The sequence below is a fragment of the Mustela nigripes genome, chromosome 2 (genome assembly GCF_022355385.1).
Source record: "Mustela nigripes isolate SB6536 chromosome 2, MUSNIG.SB6536, whole genome shotgun sequence".
Classification (NCBI taxonomy): domain Eukaryota; kingdom Metazoa; phylum Chordata; class Mammalia; order Carnivora; family Mustelidae; genus Mustela; species Mustela nigripes.
Genome location: NC_081558.1, coordinates 212,865,911 through 212,883,911, shown reverse-complemented (window position 1 = coordinate 212,883,911; position 18,001 = coordinate 212,865,911). Strand labels below are relative to the sequence as shown.

At 43.8% G+C, this 18,001-nt stretch overlaps 1 protein-coding gene across 2 annotated transcripts in view; it reads left to right on the top strand.

The window, feature by feature from the left end:
* Nucleotides 1–696: 696 nt before the first annotated feature.
* The window catches only part of ERG (ETS transcription factor ERG), a 172,526-nt gene continuing 155,221 nt past the window's right edge, over nt 697–18,001 (top strand). The window contains exons 1-2 of one of the 2 annotated variants that reach the window (XM_059392353.1): nt 697–769; nt 5,232–5,319. In XM_059392353.1, the coding sequence (XP_059248336.1) occupies nt 5,281–5,319 (39 nt within the window). In that variant the 5' untranslated portion in view covers nt 697–769; nt 5,232–5,280. The remainder of the gene's footprint in view (nt 770–5,231; nt 5,320–18,001) is intronic. The other variant, XM_059392355.1, reaches the window with a different exon arrangement.

Genomic DNA, 18,001 nt, shown 5'->3' with positions numbered 1-18,001 from the left:
AAAGGGTGTTTCTTTCCTGGAACTAAAATAACTGTTTAATTACAGTTCTCAGGATGTTTAATAAACCCTGTGACTTTTTGTTCTGAGCAGACAAAAGTGCTGAAAGAATGATCTGGGGAAGCCATCATTACGAAGGCTGGGGTCTGTAAGGAAAGGAAAACATTTTCAAAATATTTTCTTTGCAAAAGTATATGTCTGCTTCGCTATTGCCAGCTCAGGATTGGCCTTTGTTTCTCTCCTCATTTTTGCTTCAAGACACTTAGCTTCCCTGGAGGAATGTTGCCACTCCCATCTCCCCACCTCACCCCTGTTCTTAAGGGGAGGATTTTAAGTTCATTCTCATTTTATTTTTTTTTTTAAAGATTTTATTTATTTATATTTGACAGAGAGAAATCACAAGTAGATGGAGAGGCAGGCAGAGAGAGAGAGAGGGAAGCAGGCTCCCTGCTGAGCAGAGAGCCCGATGCGGGACTCGATCCCAGGACCCTGAGATCATGACCTGAGCCGAAGGCAGCGGCTTAACCCACTGAGCCACCCAGGCACCCTCATTCTCATTTTAGAATAGTGTTGAAGGAATAGGTTTTGTCACTAAACCTACTGTTGATCCTTGGTGTTAATTTTTTTGGATAAAAACCCCAAGGTTTAATCTATTGAAAAATTTTTTCAGGTTGTTCCAAGATCTTTGAAGACCCAAGAAAAGCAGTGTTGACTGAAAGCAAGACCAATGACTCGCAGAGAAAAAAGATGGTGGGGCCAAGGGCAATTAAAGGTAAAACAAAATCCCAGATAACCCTACCTCTCCTGGTCAAAAATTAAAAAAAAAAAAAAAAGAAAGAAAGAAAAAAGAAAAACAAATATATAAGTATTTGGTATCTTGGATATGGCATTATTTGTGTTCCAAACCTCTAAGACCTTTGGTGGGAGATGGGTTGGGGATGGGTGAAATAGGTGGTGAGGATTCAAGAGTACACTTACTGTGGTGAAAAAACAAAACCAGAAACCAAACAAAAACCAAAGGCCTTTCCTTGGACCATTTGGTATATGTTGAGGGATTGTGTTGGTTCCACTGATTATCTTCATTAAGTAAGATGCCTCACGTCCGGCTCTGCCTGCCAGCCCCTGACACTGACATAGGGGAGTGGTGATTATGTCACTGCTTTACAAGTTTTGACCTTATCACCCCTCTTTCTCTGCTGTCTCCTAATCTTGCCTGCTTCTTCCAGAAGGACGGGAGGCCAAGGGCAGTGTCTACAGAGACCTATCCTTTATGATATTTACATTTTCTTGTCATATTACTAAGTTCGGTTTGCATTGTTTTATAGTTATTTCACCTGAATTTAGTAGAAGCTTCTTCTCAAAAGGCAGACACAGGGAATGTGTCTCTGCATTCATTAATTTTGAAAAAAAAAAAAAAGAAAAGGTGGAATATTTTAGCCTTTTATCTAAAAATATGCCCCTTAGCTGTTGGGAACTATCAGGCTTCTCTCAGAAAAACGTTTTAGGAGTTGGGAGAGGTTATGGTGGGGCCTATATCACACTCACTGAGGCCATAGAACTTAAAACAAATATCTCCTTTGCCAAAATGAAGCCAGGAATGGTTAGTAGATGGGACAGCAATACTGGGACATTCCTTGAATAAAGTTAGTGTCTGGTAGGAAAAAGTGCAAATAAATTGGGTGTGACTCCTAAGACACACCTTTCCCCCATCCCACCCTACAAATCAGGGCTAATAATCTTTGTCAGTTGAAATACTATGCACAACCTTTCAATAAATGTGTATTAGTTTTCCAGGGTGGCTATAACAAAGTTCTGCAGACTGGGTGCTCAGATGTCACAAACAGATTCACAGTTCTGGAAGCTGGATGTCTGAGGGCAAGGTGTGGACAGAGTTGGTTCAAGGCCATGAGAGAGAGGCTGTCCCAGGCCTCTCTCCTTGAGTTCCGATGGCCATCTTCTTCCTGTGTCTTTGTGTCTTCTGTCCTCTAAGTGAAGAAGAGCTCCATTCATTAGATTAATGTCCACCCTGTGACCTTACTGTAATTCAATAACTTCTCTAAAGACCCTGTGCCCTGTAAGGAATGTTTTCTGAGCTACTGGGGGTTAGGACCCCCAATCCATGAAGGGTTGGGGGATCGATGCACTTCAACCCTTTGTAATAAGTATTTGTAGTTATTTGGAGAGATAAGCCATATCCTTTTGAGGAAGCTCTCTTTCATCTCTGTAGATAAATGTGAAGGTGCATTTGGTTGACTCTTCCTCTTTCTACTGATCTCTCTTGCTTACTTCTGGTATGTAGGCACCAGGGCTAGAATGAGGGTCAGCCTGAGAGAGAGTGCTTCCTTAAATCATGGGCCCTGGGTGGGTGTCTCAATTGCTTTCCCCTCCTCCCATTCCCTTTAGGGGGAAGGGTGCTCATGCTCTTGGCAGGAATTAGACCTGTTACCTTCTTATGGTAAGCTGAGGCTTTGCTGGTAGAAGGCTGTTTTGCTTCGTCTGTATTCACCAGGAGCAAATATGCCTGATGACCACCAGCTCGTGTGATGAATGGATTTGTTATCGTGGGTTTGCTTAGAGCCATTTTGCCTGAAATGTTTCTACTTACTAAAAACTAGTTAGCTTAAAATTAAAAATCCAGTTTTTCCAGTGTGTCAGCTGTGCACCTACCTTGGGCTTTGGTCACATTCCCATGCTGCTTGAGATATGGAAACTGGGTTCCCAGAGACGAAAGAGGAATCCTCTGGATCTCAAGACGTGGGCTCAGGACTTCCAGAACATTCCTTCTGCTGCCTTGCTGGGAGGGTACAAGCTTCAGCTCTTGGTTTGAGCAGCAGCATGTGAAGGAAGCAGGGAAGGAGGGATTGTGTGGGATGAGCTGCCCTATGGGGACACAAAAACATTTAGAATGAACAGTCTGCTCTTAGCATGAGGTCTTACAGTGGGGATCTTGAGGATGGGCCTCTGTCAGGCTGAATGGCTGTTGGAACAGAGCGTTTTCCTGGGGTGACTCCTGCTGTCCTGAGGAGATGGTCTTGGGGGAGTCAGAGGTTCCTGGGTCAGAGGAGCAAGGCACCTTTGGCCAGACTCCCATTCTCTTCCAGCCTCTGTTCTCACCAGTATAACAAGACTGTGGGTCCCCTTCAATGGAGGCCCAATTCAATTCTAAGGCTGTACTTTATTCCTTTTGCATCTTTAGCAACTACTATCCCAAAAAGGACTTGCCTTAGGCTTAGATAGAAACACTGGATACATTCTAAGATCGTGAAAATTGGCTGAAGTAAAGAGTATCGCCTAAATTTCCATGTTTGTTGTCTCTTTGTCCAGCCAAGCTCCCCCAGATCTGGAGAGAAGTCCATGGAGCCCTTTTGGGAGACAGACCATAAGCATGCAGACCTGGAGGTGGGGGCTTCCTGGGAGAAGCCCATCTGTGCTGGGAGTGGATGTGTTTGTGCCTGGAGAGGGTTGGAAAGGCAGAACACAGATGCCTTCAGGTTGCCATGACTGCTTTATTTATTCCCTGGAATAACGTGGTCAGCTGTAGACTTGAGAGCTTTCATGAGTATCATCTTAGCGGACTGTCGATTTTTATTTCACAGTTCATTCCTGCTAAGAGTCGTAGGCCAGTTTTACAAGGAAGAAAATAAAGCCAAACAAAAATGGCAGTTGGGAACCAATAGTGATGGCACCTGAAAACATACATTGAAAGGCAGGTTTTCAGTGCCAGGAAGCAATGTCTGGCTAAGATGTACAGAGAACCAAAGCCTGGGCAGAAAATGGTTCCTGGAGCTGGGAGCCCTGGGTGAGGGTCCCCAGGATGGGTGAGGTCCCCATAGGCCAGAAGGGTGGCCAAAAAGGGAGGGAGTGTGAAGCGGGTGGTGGAAAAGTGTGGGGAAGAAATACTCCAGCCCTTTCTCCTCCTGCACCCTGATCTGCAGATGGTGTCACACTGACTGAACGTGATGGGGGCCAGAGGGCAAGGGAGCCCTGCCAAGGTAGCCCATGGGGGTCAGCTCCAGGGGTATGGGACAGGGAAGGGGGCTGTGGAGAGTGGCCCTGGGGATGAGGAGGGGCAGACAGACAGTAGCCAAAACACTGGTTTATAATCCAAGTAAAGGAATGTATTGATCCCTAGAGTATTAAATTCGTTTAAATTTAAAATAATTTTTAAAATGAACTAACATGACATGCCTGGGTGGCTCGGTGGGTTGAGCATCTGCCTTCGGCTCAGTTCATGATCCCAGGGTCCTGGATCGAGTCCCGTCTCGGGCTCCCTGCTTGTCCCTTTCTCTCACTCAGCTGCTCCACCTGCTTGTGTTCTCTCTCTCTCAAAATAAATAAATAAAATCTTAAAAAAATACAATGAACTAATGTATCTTCAAAATACAGGGTGAACGGGTGCTTGGGTGGCTCAGTGGATTAAACTTCTATCTTCAGCTCAGGTCATGATCTCAGGGTCCTGGGATCTCTGCTTGGCGGGGAGCCTGCTTCCTTCTCTCTCTCTCTCTGCCTGCCTCTCTGCCTACTTGTGATCTCTGTCTGTGAAATAAATAAAATCTTAAAAAAAAAATACAGGGTGAAACCTGTTCATTACATCAACTTGAAGTGTCTTAGGAGCCTTGGAGTCAGGCCAGTCGGACCTGAATCCTGGCTCTGTTGCTTATTAACCAGGTGATCCTGAAAGACCAGCCCCAGGTCTCCCTGTCCCTGGCTGGATCTGGGTGCTGACTCCCAGTGGTGGTCAGGAGTAAAGGAGGACTTGCCTGTGAGCCTTGGTCCAGGGACAGCACTTGGGTGCGTCACGAACAGCGGTGGTTTATAGTAAGAGCTCCATCGTGAAGCTTAAAACATGTGTGGATGGCATGAGTTTTGGTGGGACTCCAAGCCTAGTTCTCTCAAGAACCTAGAAAAGGTCTCATTTTCAGTTTTATTTCTTCCTTGACACAATCACTCACAGACGCTGCCCACAGGAAATGACGTGTATGAGCTGCCCGTGATGTGGGTTTGTTTGGGTTTGTCCGGCCGGTGTTTGATGGGGGCTCTAAGTAAGTGACATTCCCGACAGAAGACACGGGTCTTCTAGCAGCTCCATTTGCACGCCTGAAAGGTGCTTGTGGGCAAACACGTCGAGATCTGTGCAAAGCTGGGGTTCTTTTCCCCTTGGCATATTGTGTGGGGTCCTCAGGGAAAACAAAACTCAGAAATGTGGTTGTTGATTGTCCCCTTTTGTCTCCCAGCTGTCTCTGGTTCTGAGCGGACGGTGACTGAGCTGATCTGCTGAAGGACATGGTTCAGACTGTCCCAGACCCAGCAGCTCATATCAAGGTAGGTCTCCCCATGGTGGGGCAGCCGCCCTAGCCTCCTGCTCATCTGCCTGCCCTCAGATCAGTGACTGCGGGGGGGGCGGGGAGGTGGCAGCCACCCTCCGCCATGGGCTACATTCGGCCTGCCACCTTTTTTATACCCCCATAAGCTAAGGTGACTGGTTTCACAATATGACATGGTCAAAAAAATTGGAAGAATAATATTTCATAAACGTGTAACTGGTATGAAATTTGGATTTCATTGTCCACAAAGAAAGTTGTGCTGGGACACAGCCATACTCCCTCATTTCCACACCATCTATGGCTGCTTTCGTGTTCTGATGTGACCAAGACCCTGTGGCCCACAAACCTGATGATATCTACTGTCTGGCCTGTCACTCAGGACTCCTGACTGACTCCTGACCTAACGTGCAAGCCACATTCAGGGATGTATGTGGCTTGCACGTTAAGGATTCCTCCAGGTTCTGCCTGAGTTCCACCCCCTTTGTGCTTGCTTGGGGTTACCTTGGGTTACCTGGGAAGGTGCTGAGGCCGAGTACTCGTGGTTTCCCCGGACATGCCTGCATCTCAGCAGCTGTCCCGCATACCCGTACCAGCTGCTCTCCCGGGGCAGCTCCTGGGACCTCTGGAGGTGTGGCAATGGGGAAGTAAGACTTGAGCCACCAAGAGTCCCCAAGAGGAGGCTGACCCGTTTGCACCCACACTATAATACCTGCGAGTATAGCCAAGGAGGGAAGTGAAATGGTACTTTCAATAACTTGACCCAGATCAAAGTTACAGGAAACATTGGGGTTTGAGCCACATTACCCAGAGAGGCTGTCTACACCACTGCTAGTTAGTTCAGCTGTCTACACGTGCCCAAAACATTCACTACTTCACCAGTTCTACACATTCCCTATATAAATTCATTTTCCCTAAGTGACCTGGTTGGTTTTACTAATCTCTATTCTTGACCTAAAACATTTATTGAAAACAGACAATGGCTTATAATCGAAAAGCTAAATACAATTTTATAAAAATGATACGATTTTTTTTGGCTAAAATGTAGAATGCCCTCCCAGATCACACACACTCACATGCATACATGCACCCACATGCATTTTAAAAGCAGTACATTGGGGAGTGTTCTGTACTATGTGGAATTCACATTCATACACAAAAATGGGTTCAGAGGTGATGAGTTCAGCGCATTCCTTAAGCTTTGTGGGTGTTTCCAAAGTGTCAGAAAGATGGGAGACCCATAGAGTGTTGAGGGCTCTGGATGTCTTGGTCAGGGACACTACAGTGGGATTCCTGTGTGATGTTTCACTGGGGTTGCGGCGGTTCTGTCTACAAACTGCCAAGTGGGAAATCTCTTGAGGATGTGATAAGGTTTCTCTCCCTGGAGCATGTTTGGCAAGTGTGTCCATGCTACACAGGGGTGAGAGTGGGGAAGACTTTTTGCTGCAGAATGTAAATAACATCTCGCAGAGAAGGTGATAGAATAAGTTATCTCCTATACTTGGTGGTATGAAGATCAACAACCGAAATTCATTTTGACTGGCATTTTATTTGTAGCCAACCAGGAGGAAAAGATGAAGTCAGCAAGGAATCATTACAGATCTTTAAAAGTGAATTTATCAAGGGCCAACAGTCTTCCGTAAACCTGAGAAACACGATCTCTGAGAATGTGTTCAGTGGCAATGTCCCGATTTGATCTCAGGACGGAGCTGTATTTTCAGCTCTGATGTATCTTGTTATCCTCGTGGTGGTTAAGTGTAAATGAATGATAATGAGAAATGGTAACCCAGAAAGCTTTTTAAAAAACAAATTTCAACTCAAATGGCTTCTGTGTCTTTGGAAGATGAACTGGCCATTTGGAGGTGTAGTTACGAACAACGGGTGTTGACTCCGAGGTGGAGAAGATGATATTAGAGATGTTTGTGTCCTTTGTAAATATATCCAATTCCACCTGCTGGAATTTGAATAAATACTCTTGGACTTTTTTTTTTTTTTTTTTGATAAATGAAATTCAAGTCCTTGACAACAAAGTTAGAAAAATAGATGGCCTTCCACCTTTTCCTTAAAATACCTGATTTGGGAAATTTACACAGTAAAATTTTGTGTATTGAGAAGATTCTGGTTCGGGGTTGAGTGCAGCTTTTCTTTCTGGGAGGGGGAGTTCTTATAAATGGTGTCTGGCCGGTTCCACTGGATGTGCTGATGTAAGTATTGGAAGATTTTGTCTTTGGCGCATTGCTACCGAACATTTTTTTTCACCTGAAAAGGACATGAATTCTTCACAGGAGTCACTTCACGTGGCAGGTGGTAGGGAGACAGATTTTTATGTGTGCTTCACACGCGTGTCCAGAGGCTTATCTGGAGGGAAGCACTGTTCCTTTGGTATTTAAGAAATTTATTCTGCGTGATTTACTGTAGTTCTCTTCTGCCAGAACAAATTGCTTTTACCCTTTTATATGTTTAAGGAGCTAGAAATAATAATAAAGGGAAAGGATGGTAAGTAACTGTGAAATATAAACCATTCTTGATTTAAATAGTGTAACTGTGGGGGCGATTCATTTGTGAAGAAAATGAGCAGGACTTTAAAAGAACTTAACTTATTCTCTCTTGGTGATAATACTAAGTCACTCAGCACATTTTAATTTGGCTTTCTTGACTGGCCCTTGGCTGGTCCTTTCTTATAATAAAAATTATACTTACACGTTCCAGAAGCATGATCCTAGCATTTTAGGTGCATGTGGCCATGCTTCTGTTCTGCGGAGGGAGGGCGCCCATCTCGGCCAAAGATGGACCCTTGCTATCGTCCCCAGTAGGGAAAAGGACTTGTGGATTCATTTTCTTAGGATTCAAACTTTTGGTCATTAATTCTCATTCTGATAAAGAAATTTCTAACTTCCATTATTGCAGGTCCTCTCAAGAGTTCCATCTTCTTGGTATTTTCCTTTACTAACATTTGATGAAGAGGGTTAATGTATTAGTCAAATTTATAGCTTTAAAGAGACTCCTGATCAGCACATTTTTCAGTAGTTCTTTTCGCCATTCACCAGCCATTTGCACAGAGGCTGTATGTTTGGGAACTGACTGAGCAAAGACTGGACCGAGGGCAACAGTGGGAATGTGAGTTTCACTCATGGGTTCACCGGCTGTGTAATCTGGAGATGCGGGTCACAAAAACCTTCCGGGTCATACGTCCTAGTTCATGCTGTGGATCAGAGCAAGGGCTCTGAGGTCTTAAGTCTTCATTCAAATCCTGTTTCATCACTAACTGACTTTGGGCAGGTTCCTCAATCTCTGTGCCTGGTTTTTCTCTTGTCTGAAATGCAGGCATCTACTTTGTGGGGTCAGTGCAAATATTCAGTGAGGTACTACTACACAGTGGGTGCTGGATTGTCCTGAGCTAGTCCTCTGGTATTCTGTAAAGTGAGGGTAGCATCCACCTTAAAGATACAGTGTTGCAGTGCTGCTAATACAATGAAGCAGCCTGCGCACATCTGGCAAAATACTGAGTTGAGCAAAAAAATAAAAAATGACAACATGCACTCTTTGGCACCATGCTTTTCACGTATGCACTTCCTAAACAACGTCATATAATTTTCATGCATATGCACATACTTAAAACTCAGTGACCACAGCAGCGCAGATGGTTGCATGTGTGGGACATGTGGGCTAGTTGCTTTGAGAAGGGGCTGAGGGATAAGGGAAGACATAATAATATACAGATAAAACAGGTTTCTAGCACAGAGATTTGGATGTGGCACCCAGGGCCCTCTCCCACTCTGGTGTGAGTGTAGATCAGTATAACCACTTTGGTATCCATGGAGTGTTACCTCGTGAAGCTCAAGATGGCCCCAGCTGTGCTCCAGCCGCCCCACCCCTGGGCACACCCCCTGTTGCCCTTGGATCCCCGGAGATGGACCTTAGCAAAACTGAACAGTCCAGATGCCCACCAGGAGAATGGATAAATAAACAGCATTCCCGACCTATAACGGGAGTCTGCCCAGCAATGAAAATCAGCAAGTGTCCACCTCTGTCTGTGTATTAATGTGGGTGATTCTCAGGGTCAGGTGGAAAAACAAGTCACAGGAGAAAGAACACAACACATTTGCGCATATAAAGATCAAAAAGGGGCAGAACTGAAAGAAACATTATGTTTTCAGAGAAACATATATGCGTTGAAAAGGAAAAAAGCTGTATCGAGTCCATACCTGAGGAGAGGACCTACCTTGTCGGGGAGGGGAAAGCTTCTGGAAGGGGCTTCTGAGGTCCTGGTCTTGCCTGTTGTGAGCTGAGGAGTGCATAGAAAGGTTTGCAAGAGTGATACTTAAAATTAAAAAAAAAAAAATTAGGATGTAAAGAAGGGTAAAAGAAAAGGAAAGGAAGGTGGAGCTGGGTAGCTCGAGGTGAAATCATGCTTCGGAAGATACTTTCTAATTGTAAACCACTCTGCACTCCAGCAAATCGTTTCATTGGAGATCACTTGGTCCAGTGCTGCTCTAAGACAGAAGGCGGGAGCCTGCGCTGGTCAAGGGACATCTGGGTGGCGGGTGGTGATGAGAGCTGAGTCTGCGCTGGGGCTGAGCATGAGCTTCTCAGGGAGGCTCTGGCCACTTCTGAGTTGAGTGAGTCCCCTTGCCTTCAGCACTGAGAGGGACTCACCCCATTTACCCAAGCCTTCCATGTGCCCCTAGCTGGGTTAGGGGTGGGTGGAGGAATAGGAGACTACAAAGATGTAACACCTGCCATCCAGGTGCAAGTCACACGTCGCCAGACACCTGGGATACAGCACTGCACGCCGCTGGGAGGGACCCAGGGCTAGGGGCTGGGCAGGTATCTAAGGGAAACTGCCTGACCTGCTCCCCTGGCTCACCCGTCGTCCTCAGGCATCCCGCCTTGTCCCACTCACAACACCTGTGCCTGCTTGTGCTCACCTGTCCCACTGTTTCTGCCCACGGACTGCCTGGTGGCCTCGGGTCCTCCTGGGGATCACACTTTCTTGTAGAGGAAGCATGTGGGTGATTCTGAGCATGTTCCAGGGTTTGCTGGGTCACAGGGGGCAGCTCTGGGGCCATGATGCCTGGAAATGTCTGGAATCTGTCGCTCCACTGCCACACAGACCCTCTGTCCTCCAGAGGATGATGGACAGGCTCAGTTCTGTGGTCCACTTCTAGCTAGTCTAGCTTCTATCCCCCACCCCAAGGCTTTGTGTGAAGATCAGTCATGGGCAGCGGAGCGTGGACTAAACAAGGTCTCTGCCCAGGTTTCCTGTTGCTTCTGCCTGTGAAGGACTGAAAAGTTGGCAAACTTGGGGTTTGTTTCTAATTGTGTTTCTTCCCCCTTCTTTTACTTTCAGCCTTTGTAAGTTTTGCTTATTTTTAAAGTGCATTTGGGTCGGATAGTCTGGGTGGAAAACTTGGCTTTACTTATTGATTGCTTCAGTTTCCTCAACTGTAAAGGGAGCTGAATAAAGTACCTGCCTTGTAGATTCCTGAGGATTAAATCAGTGGACGTTAGTATATTTAAACCATTCAGAGTGGTACCTGGCACTTGCTACGCACTTATTATTTCTCTTACACATTATTATTAATATATTTGATGTTATTAGTACCCCATTAGTTAAAATATTAATATTAACATGTTATATATTATAAATATATTAATATATGTTATATGTTGTGTTTTGTTACATTTATATATTATAGTAGTTACAGAATGCTTTACCATATTAATAAGATACTATTACTAATATATTATTAACATTAATAGTAATATATTGATGTAAGATATCAATATGTTAATATATTATTAGTATTATTAATGTAACAATATATTCTTATATTAATTATGGCAGTTGTATAACATACTGTTATAGTATTAATATATAAAATTCTATATTTGCATACTATTGCATAATAGCAGTAGAAGGGAAGAAGGAAGGAGAGAGAATATTCAGGAGAGAAATGGAGAGATGTAAGGTCAGGACTTGCCAAAAAGCGAATTGTTGAACTGACTTCGTTCGCATGTGATTTTGTGGATGTGACGTTAAATGCTTCTACACATAAGCTCTGTTTGTGTGTCATGGAAGATCTTAGAAGAGTTTTAGGAAGTAGCTAGCGTTGTGTGTGGTGGGCCACTGGGAAGCTGGAGAACCAGCATGTGAGTGGGATTCTTAAAGGAACACAGAGCAGGTGCATGAATGTCCCACCCTGCCTCCCGAGTGGGGTATTGGTAGATTTCTCTGGCTGGTGGGGATGTATTCCATCCCCGGGGAGAAGCGTGGAGCTCATTACTTAACCCCCACCTGGATGTCAAAAGACCCATTGAGTCGCAAACATTTCATACCTATTTGCAAACCTGATTTATAGTAACTGCTTTGTAGGAGGGTAGGAAGTTTATTCTTTTGAAGGCATACTAAGCAGAGACCTTGTTCTCCCTTAGAGTCTGTTATTGTGAAGATGATGTAAGCCTTTGATACATTGTTTTTCCTCCCTCTCAATAAATCAGCTTTGATCAGATTCCAGTGGTGTTCACACATCCCTTCAAGCCTGATGACTTGGTGGCTGTTTATAGCCATACTTCTCTTTCTGTGGGATAGTGGCACTTAATTAAACATACAAGAGCAGATCTGCCAAAATTTCTCTAATGCATGTGTACTATTTTGAAAGAAAATAATAATGCTTAAAGATATCCAGACATCTGATATGGCAAAAACAGTGGAGACTTCTGCCTGCAGATACCTTTTTTTTTTTTTTTTTTTTTTTTTCTGCTTGCAGATTCCTTATGTGGGCTTTTCTGTCTCTTCAGTGGGTTCCTGTGCCCCTCAGGGTGGATTTCCATCACCCACTTCTGGGGGCTGTGCTTAGGAGAGTGCACTGGGGTTCAGTGGTGTGCTCCCCTGGGCATGCTGCACGGTGCCCTGGAAACTGATGTCTCGCCGTTGTGAGATTCAGAGCCAACCTTCAGGGAGGACACCAGCTTTCAGGAGGTGTAGGCAGGGTTGGAGGAGAGTCAGGTCACTTTCCGGGAGTAAGGTTAGAGGCTGTATGCAGTTGGCCTCGAGTCCTTCTGGGGCAGCTAGAGAGTACTGGGTGAGCAGGCAGGTTCTGAAGCCAGACTTGATGATCTCAGGCATAACCTTTGCTGACTGACCTTGGGCAACCTCCTGAGCTCCTGGGAGCTGCAGTTCTCTGTCAGTGAAGCAAGGACAATGGCATCACTTCCTAGGCTTGTAGGAGGACCAGGGAGGTGATTCATGGGAGGGCCTAAGGACGGTGTCTAGTAAGTAGCAGTCGTTACTGTTGTTATCATCATGGAAGCATTTTTGTGAATTTCATCCTCTTCCCCTTTTTTTCGTGGTGGCTGCTTCTTCCAGGGCTCCAGCCTTAAAATTTAAGGCATCTCTTTAAGTTTTCTCTTTCTTTTACTTTTCTGACCAGAGTGTCCTGGTCAGAAAGAACTATGTGTGCAAAGTCGTTAGGAAAGAACTTGCCTGGCGTGTTGAAGGAACAGCAAGGAGACTGGGGGCTGGTGTGGAGTGAGAGTAGAGCTGTTGGCTGTGGGCCTGGGGAGGCTGTGGCAAAGCCATATGTGTCAGCTCTGGTATGCAAAGGGAAAGACTCTTAAATGTCCTGCACTTGGGGGCTGGGGATCACTGGAGGGTTTGAAGCAAAATGGGTGATACAATCTGATTGAATCATACATTCTGAGTTAAAGAATTGCATTTAAGATTGGGTCACTAGATGAGGTCACCCTGGGACCCAGATCCAGAAGAGCCTTAGAGATGGGCTTTGAGTCCCTCCAACATGCAGAGGTTGGGGTGAGGAGGAGGAATCTATGCCAGGCTGAGAGCCAGGCTGAGAGCCCGAGCCAGTGGGTAGAAGGTAAAGGTGAGGACCATCAGCTTTGAGAGCTTGGGAGTTATGGGCAGCCTTGGCAACAGTGATCTGCCAGGAGGGTCCAAATGTCCCCTCAGAGTGGGGCAAACGTAAAAGGGAAGAAACCTGCAATAGATTCTTGTGGGCTGCTCTTCTCACAGTTAGGATTTAGAAGGTATCGTGCTCTTCTCACCAAATTGTATAGGTTATATTTTAGTGAGATTAACTCTGAGCTATGCTGTATTTGTCATACAGATTGTTTCTACATTTATTCTGATTTTTGATATTTGTGATCACACCCATGAGATAAACATTTTTACTTGCTTTCACCTACTGATACTTTTCTTAACTATCTGTCCCTTAGCTTTCAAATGTAGGCTGTTCTTGTTTGATTTTTTCTTTCTTTCTTTTCTTGAGATAGAAAAAGTGCAACTGGCAGATGGTAGGGAGAGAGAGAGAAACATAAGCAGCTCCACACTCAGTGTCATGCAGGGCCCTGAGATCATGACCTGAGCCAAAATCGGGAGTTGGACACTCAACCGACTGAGCCACCCAGGTGCCCCGTGATGTTTTTCTTTTGTTTACTCCTGTGTATTTCCCAGTTTTCCATATGACTCATTTAATAAGAAGAGAAGGAAATCTATTTCCTTTTAAGAGTCACCAGCAAAGGAGTTCAGTGTTCACAGAAGACACGCAGCACTGGATTTCAGCATCAAAGCTGGGTTCTTCCATCTGGAGTTCTTCATTCCGTGCAGAATGAACCCAGCATTGCTTTGCAGGAGCTTTTCCCTCCTAGTACTCCCTGAAGGGACCCTGAAGGGTAAATCATCCAAATATTTGACAAGGAACATGGGCACGCCAATCAGGATGTGGCACAGACCAACCAGAAGAGGCCAAGTTTGGAAACGCCTGGCGTCTCTGTCCAAGAGCTTATAGGTGTCTGCCCAGCGCCCACTTAGCTGTGAACTGAATTGTTTGCCCTATGCTCTTCTGGCCTCTTGTTTTTGTCTTTCTACCCTCCAAATCTCAACATCTGGTTCCTTGCCATTTGGGGAGAGGTGGGGATAGTTATCATATAATGATAGCTATGTGCTCTTTATCTCTGCTTGCTGGATTATATATGACTCAAGTGTTCACCTGGCTCTTGTGCTTAGTAGATACTTAGCATGTCTGTGTTGATCAGATTAAGTAGCCATGGTCCCAATGAAATGAGAATGATCCAGGGATTGTGTTCGATTCTGGGACAGAGCGCCCCCTTTGGGACTCACCTACTCTTAACACTTCTCTACCCTTTGTAGGTATGATTGTAACCACAGCACTCATGCAGCTGAGACAATGTGTTCTCAAGGGCAGTGTGTCCTAACTCTTATGTATGTATAGTTTTAGAGGAGTTTTAGGTTCCCAGGAAAACTGAGCAGAAAGTGCAGATCTCCGCTCTGCCCACTGTCCCCCAGACCCACAGCTTCTCCATTATCAGTATCTTATACCGGAGTAGTACGTTTGTTAACAGTGGATGAGCTCACATTGACACACCGTTGTCACCTGAAGTCCTCAGTTTATATTAGGGTTCACTCTTTGTGTTGCATGTTCTATGGGTTTAGGTTAATGGACAATGGTAGGTATCATGTCATAAGATACTGAAGTATCATAGCGAATAGTTTCATCGTCCTAAAAATCCTTGTACTCTGTCTGTTCATTGCTCCCTGCCACTGCCTAGCCCCACCTGAGCCCCTGACCACCACTGATCTTTCAACTGTTCCCATAGTTCTGTAGTTTTCAGGATGTCATAAAGTTGGAATTATACAGTATGTAGTGTTTTCAGATGGGCTTCTTTCACATAATAATAGACATTTAAGGTTCCTCCAGGTCTTTTCATAGCTTGATAGTTCATCTTAATTTTTTTGTGAATCATGGAACTCTAAGAATTTGTTAAATGTTACATATTTTCTCCCCAGCATAAGTGCATGTGCACATGTGTTCCTGCACACACACACACACACACACACACACACACACACACACTCTTCCACGCTCCCAGGCCTCCTGCGGCGGTCAGCAGCCCTGCACACCTGTCCCCAGAGTCCCAGGGATCCCAGATCAGGAATGCTGTACTAGCAATGGAAACCCCTGGAGGCAGTTCATGAAGTTGAAAATAAATCTTTATTTGCACTTATTTATTCTGCCAGAAAAGTTTGGCATCTTAAAGTCAGAGGATGATAGAGCTTCTTTGAACAAAAGTTGTTCTGAAACACATTCTTGGTCTAATTTCAGTTCAGATGACAGATCTTCGTTCCGCAGTTTTGTGTTCTAGAGCAGGGTTTCTCAGGCTTCCCTGGGCAGATGTGTCACCTGGGGCCCCGGCTGGGCCTTGACATGAAGAGCATGAAGAGGTCCCAGGTGCTGCGGGGACTGCTGGCCTGAGGACCTACCATTTTACAGGGAAGGCTCTGAAGCCCTGGTTTTTCAGATCATAGGTCACGACCTGCTTGTGGAAGTGAGTCAAGGCCAGGATTAACAAAAGGAAATGGAATGGAATAACATGGAAACTCTTAGCATGTGGTGCCTGCAGAAAGCAATGTGTTATTTGAGAAAGCTTACAATCTAGTTCTACAGGTGCGTGTGTATAGAGTGGGTTGTGATCTATCATATATGATTTCTTACTCTGGATACATTTGGAAGACACCCCTCAGGTTTTCTGTGAAGTAAGAAATGAGGGGGGAAGCACCATAGTGGTTTCACCCTAAAAAATAGTGTGTTTGCATGCATAAAATTGCACATGTGTCTCCATGGATTTTTGCTGCTCTGATTCTGGTATCCAGATGTTGGGCTTTATCCCAAAGCAGGAACTGTAAATAGCAAAGAAAGGTTTTTTTTGTTATTTTGTTTTGTTTTTAATTTTAAAGATCAAATTCCAAGGTTGAATTAAAATTCTTGCTGTGTATTGCTTAATGGAGAGTACATGTTAATTCTGAGAATGTACTTTAAAAAAGTAAACAAATTTAATTGCAGTGTGGCTATTAATTTTTTACTGATTCTTTGTGGACTTTCTGGAAAGTACTGTTCATTTGCATTACGCATTCACTGCTAATATGCCACTAGTATCAATATCCAAAAATAAACAATAACACCAATTTATAAGGACCTCCAAATTAGTCTCATAAAATTTTACAGTAGTGGTAGTAGTGAGCCAACTGAATTTGAGGCTGACAAAAATATAAAACTCTAACCATGTGATTCTTATGTCCTTTGTTTTAAACCTCAAGTTTAAAATGCTTTTATGCTTAAGTTTAATCATCCCTAATCAAAAGTGTATGCCTAAAGGTACAGTCAAAAACAAGTCACATTTTTCATGACTTATGTTGTTTGAAAAAACTCCATTCAAATACTTGCTTTCTGTTATTGTTCGGGAGAAAAAAAAAAGTTATGTAAATTGACCTCATGCCTTGCACATTGCAAAACGGAACTGGAGCCTTCAGGTTAGCCTACCTGGGTGGGTTTCCTATTTGGCTGTCAGGAGAGGTTGTCTCGGAAGAATTACACATAAATAGACAATATTAGCAATGAACAAAGACATCGGGAAAGAAAGCAGACCGAAAGAGAGAAGATACTTTTATCTTATGAATAATTTAAACGGTATGCTGCTGCTCGTATACTTAGTCTGTAGGAATGGAAATTTCATATATATCCAATTATCTAATAAAAATAGGACCTATTACTTGATTTCTCAGAACTGAATTTAAAAAACAACAGCAACAACAAAAACTCACAAAATCAGGTGCTGTAACACAGCTGGTAGAGAAATGTGGCTGTGGATAAGGAAAAATAACAGGAGGGGTTTTTTTGGTTTGGCTTTTTATTAAGATATAATTGACATTTAATGTTGTATAAGTTTAAGGTTTGCAACATGAAAATGATTAACAGGATAGAGTTAGTTAATATGGCCCTCCTTTTTTTTTTTTTTTTTTTTTTTTTTTTTTTTAGAGATAGAGAGAGAGTTCAGGCAGAGGAAGAGAGAGAGAGAGAGAATCTTAAGCAGTCTCCATGCCCAGCATGAAGCCAGAGTGGAGCTCAATCTCAGAACCCTGAGATCATGATCTGAGCCAAAATCAAGAATCAGAAGCTTAACCGACTGAGCCACACAAGTGACCCTAATTATTTTATTTATTTTTTATGGGAAGACCTTTTATGTCCTACTCACTTAGCAACTTTCAAGTATTTCAACATATTTCAAGATATAGTATTGGTGACTATAATCACTGTGCTGTGCATTATATCCCAGAATTACTCATCTTCTAACTGGAAGTTTGTACCCTTTGATCAGGATCTCCGTATTTTCCCACCCCAGCCCCTAGTGAAAGCCATGCTGCTCTCTGTCTATGAGTTTGGTTTCTTAAGATTCACTTGTGGTGAGATCACACAATATTTATCTTCCTCTGACTGATTTTTTCAATTAGCATAATGCCTTCACAGGTTTTTATTTTAAACACATTTTATAATATTAAAAAGTATATGTCTTAGAAAACCTTTTGATTGATATTAATACATGATATCAATCAATCAAAGGATTTAAGTACTATTATTTTTGCATCAAGTAAAACTACTCAGATTTGCCTGAAAATCGAAAAGTAACATGTTATATACAACCCTAATTATTTTTTGTCATAATGACAATAATGTTTCAACCATAAGTTCACTCAGTGAGGATTAAAATGTGTGATCCTTCCAACAGTGTAGGAGGGTTAATGCAAGCTGGTGCAGCCACTCTGGAAAACAGCATGGAGGTTCCTCAAAATGTTGAAAATAGAACTGCCC